The 17832-nt window shown below is 41.6% G+C and overlaps 1 protein-coding gene across 2 annotated transcripts in view; it reads right to left on the reverse strand.

The window, feature by feature from the left end:
- The window catches only part of lrrk1 (leucine-rich repeat kinase 1), a 179891-nt gene that overhangs the window by 12741 nt on the left and 149318 nt on the right, over positions 1–17832 (reverse strand). For both annotated transcript variants that reach the window (XM_038692603.1, XM_038692602.1), the window contains exons 31-37: positions 16029–16180; positions 13754–13871; positions 13219–13335; positions 12592–12789; positions 5657–5871; positions 4106–4555; positions 2604–2705 (exon numbers count right to left, since the gene is read on the reverse strand). In XM_038692603.1, coding sequence (XP_038548531.1) covers positions 2604–2705; positions 4106–4555; positions 5657–5871; positions 12592–12789; positions 13219–13335; positions 13754–13871; positions 16029–16180 — 1352 coding nt within the window. The remainder of the gene's footprint in view (positions 1–2603; positions 2706–4105; positions 4556–5656; positions 5872–12591; positions 12790–13218; positions 13336–13753; positions 13872–16028; positions 16181–17832) is intronic.

Consider the following 17832-nt stretch of genomic DNA (forward strand, 5'->3'; position numbering starts at 1 on the left):
GTTTGACTATCCCTGGCCATGTGACTGCTAAAAAGGCTTTAGGGGGTGCTACAGAGCCAACGTGCAACCCTGATTCTTAAAAATTACATCAAATCTAAACATTACCAGTTCGAATCTGGCTGCAAAGTTTTGTGGCTCTTTGAACATTTTAAAGGCCTCAAATATCTGCTTAAATAATTGAAAATGATGCAGGAAGCGCAAAATGCCTCACTTCCTGTTAAGCAAAATCTTATAAAAAAGACACAAAACACAAAACAAAGTGCACCTAACACCGAGGCAGCTATAGACGGCGCCATCTTGTTTGTGAACAGCTTAATCATGCAGTGTAAAGCCGCTTTTCGACCAAAAGTACTGAGGACTTTTAAGTCCCCAGATCTCTTTCAAGGAACTAAAAGGTTCCTTCAGCCCACTGTTGTGGGCGTTTCCACCGTGGTCTAAAGACCATGTACAAAGCGATGCACAGGCATCATTATTTGTAACCACTATCCATGAGCAAAATTTATACATGAACATCAGATTTGACTGGAATATAATGACAAACTATAGGCTTTGTGTGACCGTGGGAGTATAATGAAGAGACACGCAATAAAGTTTGTTAGAAATTTAATAACAAACTGGATAAAACCATGAAGTTCTTGAAATAATTTCAGCACAGAGAAAGCAACACAAAAATAAAATTGCGACAGTTTGGAAGGTTATAACAACTCTCGTGTGCTATTTGACTTTTGATTGTGATTTATTGGTTTGCAAACAATGGTGGAGAAGGAAGGAGCAGTAGAAAAACAGACATTCTCCAGTTAAAGCCAGCAGCCTCTACTGCAAGGCAAGTCCACCCCCCCCCCCCAAAGTACAGGAAAGTACTACCCCCACAAACAGGGACTTTGGGGGGTAAAATAAAGTCTCACCCCAGAACTACATTTAGACCCTGGTCCCTCCGGTGGAAACGCAGTGAGTTCCTCCAAAGGTTCATAGTTCCAGGGTATAGTTCCTTTGGTTGAAACGCAGCTTATGCTGTGAAAAATGCTGTATTAAGTTACTACTAATGCAAACTGAACATTTCCTGCTGCTGCAGCTTCACATTAAAAGTGAAGCTGTTAAAAGTGACTTTTATTTTGAAGTACTCACAGGAAATGCAATCTGTCTTTAAGTGAGATCAGTGCTGATCGCTGTCGTGTAAACCGCTACAATACGTCTACATGACAAGACAACCGTCATTTTCAACAGTTTTCTGACAGTGGACCAGTTTGAAATATTGCAGTGAGTAATGCAACAGTCAGAAGCAGCAGATACAGTGAGCTGTTCAGTAAAGAGCTGCATACAACAGGCTGCACACCAACTCCTTTCACTTTCGCTGTTAGCAGACTCATGTTATGTGCAGCATAAAGTCAGATCATGACTGCTTACAGAATTATGGAAAATACCAATAACTGCTCCAGACTTCTGTGCCCTGTGCTATTAAAAGCAGCTGTTACCATGAGTCACTAACTAACGTTACAGGTGTCCAGTGCTTGAAGTGGGCCGGAAGGCCCCAGTACGCAGTACTGGCACCCCGACATTTTACTCTTTGGCATACCGGGACATTTTCTTGTGTACTGGGACTTCTCCCAAGCTGCCAGTCCTCTCCTCTGCCCTCACCTGTTCCCATTCTTGCCTGCCTGATAAACTTTGTCAGCAGAGAGATATGAGGGAGAAGAGAAGCTTGGTTGCATGGCAATGTTGGTTGGCATTAGCGACTTGCTAGTAACTAGTTATTTAGGCTTATTACACTAAAACTTATGTTGTCCCATTAAAATTACATCCGGTTTGAATGTAAATAGGGATATGACTTCATATACAGTCCAGTGTTTCCCAGTCCAGTGTGGCCTGCCAGAGTTTAATCTGTTGCGCCACAGTTTCCAAATAAAGCAAAACATTCTCCAACTTCTCATTACAACATTAAATGTCATTGTTTTACGCCACTGATTTGGCAAAGTATCTGTCAAACAAACTAAAATTGAAAGCACGATATGGCTTTGTTCCCTTATAAAATCGCAAAAGACTGCAATTTAATTAACAGGCCTATGTATAAATAAGATATAAATCAATATAATTAAGTAACTTTTACTCTGAGTAAATTTTAAATGAGCTACTTTTTACTTTTACTTGAGTAGATTTTTATACTGGTAATTTTACTTGTACTTAAGTTAAAAAATTTCATCAAAGTAATAATAATTTTTCTTAATTAGAATATTTTGTACTCTTTCCACCTCTGTTAACTATGTAGCTACTTAATCATAGTAGAAGCACAAAAAGCAAGCACTGATTACCAAATCAACAAAATCTGAACATGTCAGCGAAATCAGGCAGGCAAAATGATCTGATTTTGAAATGTTCCCTGTGGGATATGCAGCTGTGCAGATGAAAGGTAGTAGAAACACAAAAAAGGACAAATTAACAACAAGTCAATAACGTGGGGCAGGCTGCATGTTCTGCTGCTGAAACACTTTTGAGACGCTTCCAGCGGACGGAACAAAACTGTGTCGCAGCCATAACGCAGCGCAGCCGGAGTCAGTGGACTTTTGGAGTTATGCTGTAGTAGTGCTCTTAACAGGAATTGAGCTCACCCCAAAGACAAACATCCAGGTGGACTGAGGACAGCGATGACACGCCCCATCAGCTGATCAGATTGTGATTGCATTTCGATGACCATCACATCTCCACCACGCCTGCCAAACAACAACACACATATATATGACTTCTTTGTTGCACAAGAGTAACAGTCTGTTATGGCACTGGATATGGTTGCAGTAGCTGTTTTTGAGTTTAAACCTAGTTATAATAAAACTCTTTATTAGAGATATAGGCATCACTGAATGAAAACAGGTTGCATTTAGAGTGAGTAAAGTAGTGAATATAGTGAGTATAGCAGGCCTACCATGTCAATGTTTGTCGAGGTTTTATTCGAGGTTTCTTCTTAAAGGGAGTTTTCCCTGCCTGTGTAGCCAAGTACTTGCTCATAAATAATATTACAATGATTGCGGTCTAGACCTATTCTATATGAAAAGACAACATGTTCAGTGCATTTAAGACACAAAATTCAGCATTATTATCACTATTATTTCCAACTACCAGTAGGCTATTTATTTATTGAATGAGTTTGTATTAACAGTGGCAGTGAAATATTTGTTGGTTGGCTGTGGCTCGGGCATTAGAGCAGCTAGTCTATGCTGTCTGCCACAATATAAAATTTTTTTGTGCATTCTTGTAAATTTGGCAAATGTCATACATTAAATAATTTCTTTCTCTGTGTAAAAAACATTGAGCCAGTTTGTCCCGGCGTGTTGCTGTAGCAGCATGAAGCGCCTCCTTGACATCAGATAAAGTTAGCTAGACAGTTAAGTCCTACTGTATCAGCCTGGAACCCTCTCTCTGAAATATTCTGAATACTACTTTGTTTGGGATTTAGATTTTAAAGGGTAATGGTTCAATGTGCCGTTGAAATTAAGTGATGTAGAGTAAAGGGACGATGTCTGTGTGGTAGAATGGGTCAACTTCCACCCAGGAGGGCACTGTTCGATTCTCGTGTGAAACCAGTAGTCACTGACTTATACAGTATTTAACTTACGTACAAACAGTGATTTTTTCCTAAGCGTAACCAAGTAGCTTTGGTGCCTAAACTGAACTGCAACAGTTTCGCAACGATAACCCTGTATTAATTATTGTTACCCTAACGACGAAGATCACCTGACTTTGTCCTTTCCTGCACATCCCAAACTCATTAAATGTATAATGTTTCTGGGTTACTTATTATTAATCATTGATAATACTGGATTATATGCACCTTCTGATGACTTCCTGTTTACAATCTGAATTGCTTGAAGTAATTTATTTTTCCAGTATGTATTTGAGCATTTATTTCATATTACCTGCATGTACAGTATACTGTAACTTGTATACAGTTGCATGAACTGTGTGTACACTAAGTTGTAAACCAAGTTTTTTAAAATTATAATATGACTATTGTAGATGGGTATGTTTAATACCTTCATTTGCACTGTCCCTATTTGAATGGCATCATATTCATGTGTTTTTGTCTTGTGTTCAGTTGGTGTGCAGCATTTCCTACCTGGGGATCCACAGAGTTCCGTTCACTGGCAACACAGTAAAGGCTTGCAGCTCAGGCGGTGTGGGATTCACTGTCTCTGCAGAGTCTAGATCAGACCTGGGGTTTGTGGATGCCTGCTGTTCCTTTTCCCTGCCAGTCTCTTCCAGGTCTGCAGGCAGTGGCCCACTGCTGCGGCTGGCTAATGAGCCAAGGTCTGCAGTGCTGGAACAGTCTGACCCCTGCGGCTCCAGAGAGCAGTTGGATGATATAGAGCAGTAGTCTGTCAGTGAATCCTGGTGCTGGATGATCTGAGTGCCCGCCTCCTCACTGTAGATCAATGTCACTTCTCCATTTATACGTTCCAGCTTCTCATCTTGGTCGGTGGTCTTGAGATCATTGGTTGTCACTGTGCTAATCCCTGCTGGACGTTGCACAGCAAAGACGTCCCGTAGAGGATTGCTGTCTCCGCAGCTGAAATGATGTCAAAACAGGTGCTCAAATCAACAGTGTTTCTCCTGGGGCATAAGGAGCTTTTTTCTGAGGAGTTTTCATATCAATGTTGCTAGCGTGCTAATTAGCATTAGCTAGTCAACCTGAATTAACACAGGTACATATTGCAAATTTATTTATTCGTAGTTTTCACATCACATTCCAAGGAAAACGCTCCCTTGGAGGGCAAAAAAGACGTTATTTTTCCATTGCCTGCCAACCAATAGGCGAGTGATGCACTGTTACTTTGAGTTTGTTACTTTTTTCGTTGCCAAAATGCTGGATGGTTGTTCTTCGGATTTACTAATCGAGGAGGAGACAAGCCTGGGCTGTGTTAGGTGAGGGATTCCCCAGAAGGTAAAAGTAAACATATTGCAGTAGAGCGGCGGCAGGGACCTGCCGTTTTCTAACGTTAGAAATGCGGCAGTGGATGCTGTAACTTTATATGGATCGTAAGTGTCCAACACTTGCAGTTTGTGTTCATATCTTTCTTTTTCTTAAGTTGAAAGGTGATCCAAATAAAATTTGACTGCTTTTGCGGCATCTCTACGGGGGAGTCACGGTGTTGGTCTGATGTTTTGCCCTCCAAGTCACCGTGCATGTCACGTGACTGAAATCTATGAATATAGCTCAGTATCACACACAGCGTCTTAATGAGCCTCATAGCCCTAGATCAGGAATGTTTCCAAACTTGGCCCAACACTCCAGGAAGACACAACTGATAGGCTCAGATTGTGTCTGACAACATGATCCCTACAGAGATAGGCCTTTTACTAAAAAGTAATATGCTTTTTTGTCAGATTCCCTTGACAGAAATAGTAATTTTACCTCTGGTCTGAAATTCATAGCCAAGCATAACTCAATGTATGTTTCTATTTCATTAATTAATACAAAATTCATCTAAAACAACAGGTTACTGGCTAAGATAACATGTATAATTAGATTGTACTCTGCATGGAATGATGGAATTATACGTGGCTTTTCTTTGTTTTGAGTGGCGTTATATATTGGCCATCAGCTGCCCTGCTCTCTAAATATCGCCATTGGCTATTGAAAAACCTGTAGCGCTTGACCACTACTCACCAGTACTTGGCACAGAGCTGGTAGGAGGCAGCATGGTAGAGCAGCAGGGTGTTTATGTGGTCATCCATGGTCCAGACTGCCTCCTCTCCCCACAGACTGAAGCTGGTTGTCATGGATACGATGGAGGAAGGTGGGTTGTAGAGCTCTAGCCTTCGGACTGCCTGAAGACTCAGACAGTCAATGACCAGCACACCCGGACCGTTTGAGAGCCATAACTGACAAACGCATATAGGGGCAGAATTAGTGTGTGATGGAGTGTTAGCTCAATGTTCATAATGCAAAGACATGGATTTGACTGATGAGTCGATGCTGTCCTTTCATTCACCAACCTTCTTAGGTACTTAGCAAACATGACTTTATACTCTATTTTATTAATCTTGTGTTTTAGGAAAATTTAATCGATACCAGGCCAGCTGGCAGGCGTGAGTAATATAAAATAACCCCCACAAAAAGGAAAGAAAAGAACGAGACTGGAATAACAGACAAGCTCGATATACTGTATATAAATCCTTAACTTACCTTCTATTAAGATATGTAATGAGAAAATTACACAAAACATTGCCTTACTGAAATGAAATGTATTATTAGATACATTTATTAGGGATGCACTGAATGTTTGGCAACCAAAATGAATCGTCCGAAAATAGTAAAAATAGCACTTTCGGTGTTCGGCCTAATAAGTCAAAAGATCGATAAAATTTTAACAAACAATTACAATGACATTTTGGCAGTGTGGAAGCATTTTAAAGTGTCCGAGAAAGATGCAAAAATCGCTGTTTGCAGACACTGTTCTGCTGAATTGTCTCCTAGCACATCCACTCCATCTGTGGCTGACTTCTTAGAAAAGGCAACAAACCGCTTTGAGTGTTTCTGTAACTCGTTTCTGAGAAGAAAATTCCATGTGTAATATTTCTGAGGATCTATCTCAACAGAAATGCAATATAAGATCCATAACTATGTTTTCAGTGGAGTGTAAAGACCTTACATAATAAAACATTGTGTTTTTATTACCTTAGAATGAGCCATTTATAGCTCCATAACCGCGGGCACCCCCTTCCATGGACGTTGCCACGTTGCATCGTCATGTTTCTACAGTAGCTGAAAACGGACAAACAGCGCTACAGAGCACGTTTCGTCACTACGTTATTTTTGTTCTACTTCTGGTAGAATTCAGACAGTGCAGACACTTATCACTATGTTGAATATATACATTAGAAGAAGAAGAAGTAGTAGTAATATACTGCAGGGGTCTGCAAATAGGTTTTGCATCGGAGCAATAGTTTAAACCATTGGATGGTGGTATGTGGTGTAATATATGATGGTGTAATATAATGTTCAGTTAGTTGAGTCGGTAAGGCGCAGGACTCGCCCCCAAGGGTTGAGTGTTCGTGCTTTTTTTTCTCTCTTTAACAAATGGATTCTGCAGCGAATGTTTCCCAGATCACGGCATGTGCTGTTTTTGTTTCGGTGTTTGATCCTCATCCATCAACCTACGGACGCCTTTTCATTTCCCAAGAATCTCCAGACAGAGAACATTTACGGGAACCACGTTTTTCTCACGGCTCTATCAAGGGTGTGTCAAGCAGGCTACAGACTCTTTTAATGTCGTTCATAATTTTTCAAATAAAAGCTCAGTCCAAATACTGCATTACAGCAAAGAAAATTCTCGTGCTTTTATTTTGTAGGCAAACCACTCAAGAGGAAGTGATTATGTGGGTAACTGTTGCTGTCATGACTGAGATCTATTGCCGCTATGCACCATAATCTTGCAGCGGGCCAGATATTATTGCTGGTGGGCAGTTTGGCGAGGGAATATAAATGAATTACTGTTGTTACTGAATGAATATGCTTCCCTTGTTAATGTTTGTATAAACTTTATCTAATGTGTGATTTATAATGGACTGTGATGCAGTAACAGTGACAATGTTACACACTCTTGGCTTACATTTTCCATGTTATTGTCACCGGGGTGACGTGTGTGTGTATGTGAGAGAGAGATTCGGAGCTGCATATGGTCACGCCCCCTTGTTAGTGGTGAATGGCTACCGGTGTGGGTGCGGGAAGTCTGGCAGAATTGAGCCGAGGGACCGAGAACGGCAGTGACGCCAAAGGAAGGGAGCCGGAGCGACGCGGTCGTCACACAGACGACGGTAGACGGAGAGTCAACGTAGACGGAGACGAGACAGGGACCGAGGTAGACTTCGGAAGAGAGTCTACCGCACTGCGGAGTAACACTTTGGGTAGATGCAGCGGCCTGGAGCCAAGAGGAGACGTCTCAGAGTATCTGGAGTAAGAAGCAGCCTATGTGGAAGTGCGTGGGGAAGAACGCCATCGGAGACACGAAGAGGGGTCGGAATTCGTTCCCCCCTCCTTCCCTGTAAATAGCTCTCCCACGCGATCTGCCTGTCCTGACGTATCCAGTGAACAAGCTGTCATTATTTTTGTCGTAATTTTAACTTGTAGTATTGGGAGGAGCGAGCCAGTACCTTAGTGATTCCCAGTCCTACTTCTAAAGTCCCTTTTTTTTAATGTCATGTGTGTCACGCCACAGAAAGATCAATAGTTTTGCTTGTGTGTGTTTTGGGGTTTGATTTATGTTTCGTCTGCACGTGTGATTTAGTAGTTTATTTGCATGCACATTTTTTGTTTGTTACTTTAAAACTTTTATAATTGCGTCAAGCGGAACTATTGTGGAGGGAGGTATTGTGTGGAACTCTGTGACTACCGTGAGCATCCTGTCACCTAGGTTACTGCGGACCACTGTCGAGAGGAGGAACGAGCATCGAGAGCAGTGGAAGATAGGCGGCAGGCCGATGGACTGAAGTAGGGATCGTAAAGACTAACTACTGAGGACCGGACGGATTAAGGCTTGCCCAATGACTTTTATTACAAGTTTTATTATAAATGACTGAACTCTTTTTATAATTTTTAGGTCTTTTAATTGAGGTGCTTTTGTGGTTCATTGTTTTATGTTTTTAATAAACACCTCAGCATTGGTTTTATAAACGGTACTGGTCTGAGCCTCGTTTTGTTGTTTTGGTGCAGCCTGTTCCCCAGCAGAACCTTACCTAAATTAAGTTTTTATTTTTAAATTTTATCATAACTAGACTACCCGCGAACGGAGGCGGCGGGCACGTCGCTCTGTCAGTGGCCAAGTCACAATAACATATGGTTTTACAGAATAACTAAGTAAATATAATTTCTTAATAGATATACCTAAAGAAACCTCATTTCTTGACTAGCCACACTCTGCTGTCTCAGAAGAGACACCTTTTGTGCTGTGTCAGCCACACTAGCTGTCATATGCTCTTTGAAAGGTTAGGGGGCAGTGGTAGACTGGACAGCTGGTTGCAATTCATAACCCTCGCCACTACATGCTCCTAAATTTTACACACGGATGAAAACAGGAAAATCAGCAGGTTCAGACGGATTGCCAATAAGAAATAAAAAATGCTCAATCCACTCCTGGAAACAATGGCAGTCTTCCCAAATCTATGGCAGGTGCGTTGATAACATTATTACCAAAGCCAGGAAAGACTAATAATAGATGCACAAATATGAGACCAATAAGTTTACTAAACTCTGATCTCAAAATTCTTCGCAAAGTTTTAGCACGGGCACGGTTGCAAGAAAAGTTACCCATTGTAATACATAGTCAAAATGGGTTAATTCTTGGTCACCAGGGATTCCATGATGGAAATGTAAATGCTCCGTATTTGTATAGCGCCTTTCTAGTCTTTTCGACCACTCAAAGCGCTTTTACACACTAGATTCACCATTCACACACATTCATTCACTAAGCCTAAGAAAGTAACATTCACACACATTCACCGGCGGAACAGCCGCCAGGGGCAATTCGGGGTTCAGTATCTTGCCCAAGGACACTTCGACATGCAGCCTGGGGGAGCCGACCTTCTGATTAACGGCCAACCTTACCCAACTCTAACTCCTGAGCCACAGCCACCCTTATACTTAGAGGACACAGATAGGTCCCTCCTATCTTTAGACGATGAAAAAGCTTTTGATAAGGTGGAATGGCCATCCCTTTTCAAAATCTTGGAACGCTTTGAGTAAGGAAATATATTCATAAGATGGGTTCAATTATTACTTAAATCGTACTGCAGAAATACTAACAAACAAAAATATATCTGAACCAATAGTAATCAAAAGAGGATGCCATCAAGGATGCCCCTTGTCCCCGCTTTTGTTTACTCTAGCGATTGAACCATTCGCTATAGCTCTACAGATGCATGGGAATTGTGGGAATAACAACTGGACAGTTGGAACATAAACTTTCATTATATGCGGATGATGGCATTTTATATATATATATATATCACCTTAACAAAACAATCCCTGCTCTACAACAGTTAATAAACTCATTCGGTGCCATTTCAGGGTATACCATCAAAAATACTAAGTCCTCAATTCTTTACTAAATGAAAAAGAAAGGGATAACCCAATTACAGAGGCCTCTCAATTCAATGTGGTTGATTGCCTAACATATTTAGGAATACGAATTAGACCTAAATTAGCTCAGAGTGTCGAAGCAAACTACTGGCCCATGATGGAAGAAATAACAAAATCGTTTGATAGATGGACTACCCTGCCTGTATCCCAGATTGGAAGAATAAAAATATTTTAAAAATTAATATACTCCCTAAAATATTGTATGTATTTCAGAATATACCACTACCTCCACCCAATGTTTTTTTTTTTATAAAATCAGAAGGTTATTCACAGAATTCATATGGGCAAATAAACGTGTCCACTGTAGTGGACAACAGTGTGGATTTGTGCATTTTATATTAAATAAATTTGAACTACTCAGAACTATTCTCCTCTTGCTGAGAGAGAGAAGCAGGGAGGTGGAGATCAGCTTTCAACAGATGGCTGAAGAGACCCCAACAGAATGGGGGTGGAGGTCACTTTCTCTAAGTGCTATTCCTGAGCAGCCTGATCGTAAAACTGGCACCTTTGATTCTACAGCCTGATAACACGGTGCCTGACTGTTAAACTGACAAAAGGGACATTAACCAGCAATTAGCATTTCCCTGAACAGCCTATCAGAACTCCATTTTAGAGGGGGGCAGGAAAACTAAACTGCCCCCCACATATGTAAACGTGGCAACTGACCTTGCTCTGTGTTTCATTACCCCATCAAAGGGATACTCCTTGTCACACCCAGGTGTGACAAAATCCAGAACACCAGGACAGCCTGAACTTTGTGTAAACAAAGACTGCAGTCTCCAAAGACTCAAAGCATTAACTGTTTAATTAAATAATCTTTTAGTTACTTGATTACGTTTGCCTCTATTTGAGTAGTTATGTTACCATGTTGTTGCTATCTGTTGTTGCTGCTGAAAACAATCTAAATAAGTTACTTTTGCAGTGTTTTTATTTTCAGCAAGATTAAGGACACTCCTTCATCTTATGTGTAACCAATGCTTGTTCACAATACTTTCTCACACAATTCCTTTAGAAATGATGATAAATGTCATACTATACTCTATTAATTGCCGGCTTGAATTTAAGGCTAAATAACTAAATTCCTCAGTTCCTAAGGAAAGATTGTTTGGATTAATCTAAGCTTTCCTCATGTAACCTGAGCTCCCCCAAGTGGACGAAATAAGTATTACATACCATCGTCGGAAATGCCGTAAGTGTATAAATGTTACTCATTTATCATGACCAATAATTTGACAATTGTTTTCCTGTTACCAAATGCTTAACTTAGAACGGTACAACTGTTTGACCATTGAGGTTTGATTGTGGAAAATATTTGATTATAATACACGCAAATAGATTTTCTTTTCTTTTATAGACATTAAAAGTGTAGAAAGGCAGTCCCTCTGGAAACCGGAAACCACGCCCCAGACCACAAAAAAAGCGACACACGACTTTTCTTCTGGTCTCTTCTCTTCCGCTCTGCTTTCTGGACGCTTCGGCACGGGTCCGGCGTGCCTCTCCTGGCAACGCCCTAAGAATTCGACCAGCGCAACGATGTCTTGTCGCTTGAAGCTACACACGCGAAGTGCCGCGACATCGATTTGTCCCTCAGTTCCAGCAACTTTACTTGTTTTATTTTCTTTCTTTCTTTTGTTTTGTTAAAGTTATCAGTCCATTAATTTACACTGGTCTAATTCAGAAACGACCAAGTTCCCTTTTTAAGCTTTTTCGTCAAGCCAACTTCACCGAGGTCAGACCAAGCCACTTGGTCTCTCCAACAGCCGAATTGCCAGACGGAGAACACAGAAAACCCCAGAGAATCCCTAGCAAAAAGCCAGGATCGGGCAGCTAGTGTGGGACCCGTGCAACAGGCCAAAGCAGGCCGCCGACAAGCAGTAAGACCAACAAAACATTCTGTGGTCAGGGAGGGCCAATAATGTTAATATTGTCTTACTTTCATTAGTTCTCCTCTGCCGTATAAGTCAAATGCTTCCCACAATCGAACCTCCATTCTCATTGTTAAGCCATTACTTATTTTCCTTGATGCATTTAACCACCTTTTTTTTTCCACCACACAAGCACAAGGGCAGAGTGCAGCGTAACATTGGCCCCCCAAGAGGGTGACTGGCAAACTGCCATCCCTCCAGGACCTATTCACCTCTAAGACCCCTGATTGTGGCTGACCCATCCCACCCAAGACAAAAAATGTGGGGTGAAAGTGCTGCACGAAACAATATAGCTCTTTCTTTTAAATAATAGTCCTAATGTACATATTTTAAATTTTCTGATTTTATTTTTAGTATATTTTTTTCTATATCTATATCTTATTGTCAATTTTCTATTTCTGCTTCTTGACTGGCAGAACCTGCTTTATTGTTCTTTATATTTTCCACTTCCTAAGTTTATTTTTATGCACCAAAATACTAACGCAAATTCCGTGCAATAAACCGGATTCTGATTCCATTTTTGACAGATAATCTACCCACCTGGGAGCCACTGCTGACCAGTGCCATGCTCCTGACGGGGTAGGGTCTCTGCCTGGGATCTGAATCCTTCAGGCCAAACACTGTCTTGTTGAGGGTGTGTGAACACAGGTAGGTCTCCCCCTCCAGAGGAAGGTCTTCCACCAAGCTGTACACTGCCACCAGGCCGTCAGACATCCCAGCAAACATTCTGGCCAGGTTCTTACAGGTGAAGAAGAGAGAGAGGTTTTTCTTTCAGCTTACACTCTAAAACTCTTGCGTTGAAAAGTCTGTGTCCCATCTTGTAAAAGTTATTTGCTTTTGAGTCCTCTATGAATTCCCTACAATAACCCACATAATAAACAATTCCAGATTCCGGGGGGGGGGGGGGGGGGGTAATGAAAGTAATATAGTGACGTGACAAGTAATACAATTACTTTTAAAACCCAGTAATAAGTAAAGTAAAAGTATTATCACCTTTTTAAGGAGTAATAAGTTACTTCAATACAATTCCTGAGTAACTTGGCCAACACTGGTCAACAAAATTTGCTTTGCTGCCTCACATAACTGATGTGGAGATAAACGGCAACACAGAGACAAGTACAGCATTGTGCAGTATGTGTGCGTTTCTGTGTGTGTGTGTGAGCTGACCGGTTCTCTTGCTGGAACAGGGAACAGGCAGGTGATGATGGCCGGACAGGAGAACTGTTTCTGGGGTTGACTGAGTGGGCACATGTCCTTCAAGCTGTAGATGAACACTTCCTGATCCTATCACACAAACACGAGCAAAATAGTTTGCACACAGTTTGTGTAAAACTCCAGATGGTATTAGAGAAAACTCCATTAGAGCATTCCTAAGCCTAACTACATCCATGTGATTTGAACATAAATTCGTCCTGGAACACTGTCTTGATGTCAGCTGCCAGCTGCATTAAAGAATACATTATGCTGGCTTTTTGACAGTTAATAGAAAAACTGATTGCCATATTCATATGTAATTACAAAAATTCTAATTCAATTGTTTTCTAGGATGTTTCTATGAACTCTCTAATTTTCTTGGGAAGCTACACTGAAAACACTCATATTCTTGCTAATCCTAAATTGGAAGAAAAGAGGTGCTTCTTCTTAAATAAACTATAAACCAGCACTGTTATGTCAAGTAGAAAAGATTTCAGGTGGTGTGTACCTCAGTGGCCATCCACAGAGTGTTACCCATCTTCATCTGACAGCTAATCCTGCTGCCTGGACAGGACATCCTCTTCACCTCAACCTGGCCCTTCTCCACATTCACCACACTGTAGTTCCTACACACCAGACACAGCAGTACACTGAAATAACCACTCCTGAGGTCTATTGAAGGGCAGTTGGAGTCGGTAATGGGGTCTTGACACAGTAAGGAGATAAGGGTAGGAAGAATTCAACAGTATTATGCGGCAGCCATTAACACTACCTACATGAAGGGATAAAAGCTGCATTTATTGTACAGAGATTATCGAGATTTTGGGATATTCATGTGTAAAACTGCTTTTGTTAAGGTAAAACAAGCAAATACTCCATGAGATCCTGAATTGATCCAAAGTGAAAATGAGAAACTTTTATAGTCCCCTTTAGTCTTGAGAAAAAGTCCTTGTCTGAGAAGGTCTTGGTTGTGAAGTTGTCCTCCTTAGTGGTTAATGATCTGAAGCGAGAGGCTGGGCTGAGGATAAACGCTCAGCAAGTCACCATGTTGCCTGGACTGAACGACCTGGAGGGCTGGCGAGGAGTGTACGTAGCTATACTGAGTAATACTGAGCTAATACTGAGTGGTTATGTAGCTTACCAAGAGTACCAGTTTACCAGTATGTTGTGCTTTATGGAGACATGGCTGACTGGGAATACACCAGACTGTTTAGTGGACTTCACGGCGGTGTGAGATGACGAAAAACTGTGGAGCGAGTTACGTTGCAAAAAAACGAGCGTAATGATAATAATAATAATAATAATAACGTGGTAAGAAGATGTTATTGCTGTTATTGTTTATGTCCAGCCAAGTGGTGTGGCAGCGTAAGCAAGTGACATCATTGTCACTGACTCCACCTTTACAGGACTACACACAGAGCACCCCAGCGCCTTGATCATGGTCAACTGAGATTTTAACCAAGGTCTCCAAAACTCTGACGAACTCCACCCAGTATGTTACCTGTAACACAATAGAGAATAAGACCCTGGACCTGCTGTATGCAAATGTTAAGGAGGCATACAGCTCCACGGCATCAGACCACAACCTAATAAGGCTTGGACCAACATACAAGCCTGCTGTCAGGAGGCAGCCCGCCATCACCGGTACTGTATGTCAAATTGAGTACACAGTCCTGGTGAAGAGCTTCACAGGGTGGTGTGACAACAATCACCTCCAGCTCAACATTGGAAAGACCAAGGAGCTGGTGGCGGAATTGTCCCTACAGTTGAGGCACAGGTCCTCCAACATGTGCAATTGGCTGCTGCATGTTTTACCAGTCTGTAGTAGCCAGTTTCCTCTTCTTTGCAGTGTTATGTTGGGTGGTGTCAGCTAAGCTAGTGAGGAAGGATTGCTCAGGAGTTGGAGCTGAACTGGACAATTTGGAAGTGGTTGCAGAGGTGAGGATGGGTAGGAAGCTGGACGCCATCCTGGAAAACTCCTTCCATCCCCTCTATGATGAGTTACCAAAGACGAGGGGCACGTTCAGCCACAGCTTTATCACTCCTCGGCACACCACAAAGCGCATTTCTTTTGTGCCAGTAGCCATCAGGCTTGACCCCCACATGAGAACTTTAAGACATGCGCTGTCTGTTACTTACTTTGGACCTTTAACTACTGAATCCTGCATGGACTCTGGTGCACTTGCACATCATCTCATATATTCATTCATTCATTTTCATCTATGTACAATATCTATTGATAGACTGAGACTATGCAATGATGTAAATATGTTTATATTTATTTACATTTATTCATTTAGCTGACGCTTTTATCCAAAGCGACTTACAATTGCTACATGTCACATGCCTCTGGAGCAACTAGGGGTTAAGTGTCTTGCTCAGGGACAAAATGGTGGGGAACTGAACCCGGGTCTCTCACACCAAAGGCAGGCATCTTATCCATTGTGCCATCACCACCCAACAGACTGTATTTATGTTCACTCATTCAGAGATCCAGTGCAGATAATTTAGAGCCAGCTGCTCAGAGTTTTACTTGACCTTTAATTTTTTTCTGATCATCTTGGTTTGATTCTGTACTCTTGGTCTTAAGTGTACCTCTCCTGTGTTTTATTCTCACTGCTGTTGCTGCTATGAGACCTGAATTTCCCTCCAGGGATCTTATCTCATGGCAGGACAGGTATTTAAAGGAAAACATCCAAGAAATTTTAGACTCAAAAGAGAAATATGTTACATTAAAGCCAAATGAAAAGCAGTTATTAGCAGGCTGAATAGTTGAAACTTACCTGTCGTCCTTGTCTCCGTTCCAGAACACAGCGCTGTATCCCTGCTGCTGGGACAGGAAGAGCTGCGAGTGGCTGTCACAAGATAACACATACTGGAGGCAGGGGAAGCTGGGCTCCTGCATCTGCCTCACGCACTGCATGGCCACTGGCCTCTGCGCGCACACGCACACGCACACACACACACACACACACACACACACACACACACACACACACACACACACTAACTTTGCTGCTGTCTGACTGACTTTTTGTTAATGCCAGAACATATATCACTGTACTTAAACTGCTCTCCCTGCTAATCATGTAGTCCTGCCGAGGGCTGCAGACAGACATGCTATGTCCCGCCAACCACTATTGTCCTACCAGCGAGCTGGATGTATGGTGTATTGCATGGAAGGTTCACATCGTCCCATGTGACAAGGGCATAATCCTTCGCACGCTTTCCACCTGGAAACATGTCCAGTTTTACTTGCTGGAACTCAAGGCCAAGCAGTGGCTAATGAACCTTGGTCTTCTGGTGGAGGATGAGAGTTTTTTCAGTATAATTTTGGAATGTCTTTTAATGGGTCTCCAGCTTAGCCACTACCCTGGCCATACTGTGATTTTTGTGTTGTAAAAAAAATGAGACAAAGATAAATCATGTCAGAATTGAAAAACAAACTGAAATCTTTTAGGGTGAAAATAAAAAAAATTACAAAACTTAAAATAACCTGGTTGCATAAGTGTGCACACCCTTAAACTAATACTTTGTTGAAGCACCTTTTGATTTTATTACAGCAGTCAGTCTATTTGGACAGGAGTCTATTAGCATGGCACATCTTGACTTGGCACTATTTGTCCAATATTTGCCCACTCTTCTTTGCAAAAGCACTCTAAATCTGTTAGACTGCGAGGGCATCTCCTGCGCACAGTCCTCTTCAGATCACCCCACAGATGTTAAATTAGATTCAGGTCTGGGCTCTGGCTGGGCCGTACCAAAACGTTGATCTTCTACTGGTGAAGCCATGCTTTTGTGGATTTGGATGTATGCTTTGGGTAGTTGTCGAGCTGAAAAGTGAAATTCATCTTCAGCTTTCTAACGGAAGCCTGAGGGATTTGTGCCAAAATTGACTGGTGTTTGAAACTTCATAATTCCCTCCACCTTGCACAGGGCCCCAGTTACAGCTGAAGACACACAGCGCCAATGCATGATGTTGCCACCACTATGCTTCAATGTGGGTATGCTGTTCCTTGGGTGATGTGCAGTGTAGGAGTCATGAACTGATTTATTGCAAGTTTGGAATTAATTTTATATAAGGTTAACTTGATTGCTTATTTGTTTTTGCACTTTTTTGATAAGTCACATGGATGTGGGTGGTGATTTCTGTATAGTTAACATAATGGAGGGATAGAGGGTGAGTGACGCTGTATTTTTTAAACACTGCAGTGTTTATAGTTTTTATTTTGTATATATCTTTTGCATATATTATATTATATAAGTTGCATATTTTCACCAATAAACGTTACAGACAACATTTTTGAGATCCGCGAATTATTTGTGCAGCGAGTCGGACAAACACCACCACAAGGCCCAACCTCAGCCTCTTAACAACTACTTTGTTTTGGCTTTTAAGTATAGTCGCTACATGCAGTGTTGTTTTTGCGCCAAACATACACTACATTGCCAATAGTATGCCAAAGTATTGCGACACCCCTCCGAATCATTAAATTCAGGTGTTCCAATCACTTTCATGGCCACCGGTGTATAAAATCAAGCACCTAGGTATGCAGACTGCAACAATTATTTGTGTAAGAATGGGCC

Source organism: Micropterus salmoides, unplaced genomic scaffold (assembly GCF_014851395.1).
Source record: "Micropterus salmoides isolate LMB-PRFRI ecotype aquatic unplaced genomic scaffold, ASM1485139v1 Ms_hic_scaffold_3, whole genome shotgun sequence".
Taxonomy (NCBI): Eukaryota; Metazoa; Chordata; class Actinopteri; order Centrarchiformes; family Centrarchidae; genus Micropterus; species Micropterus salmoides.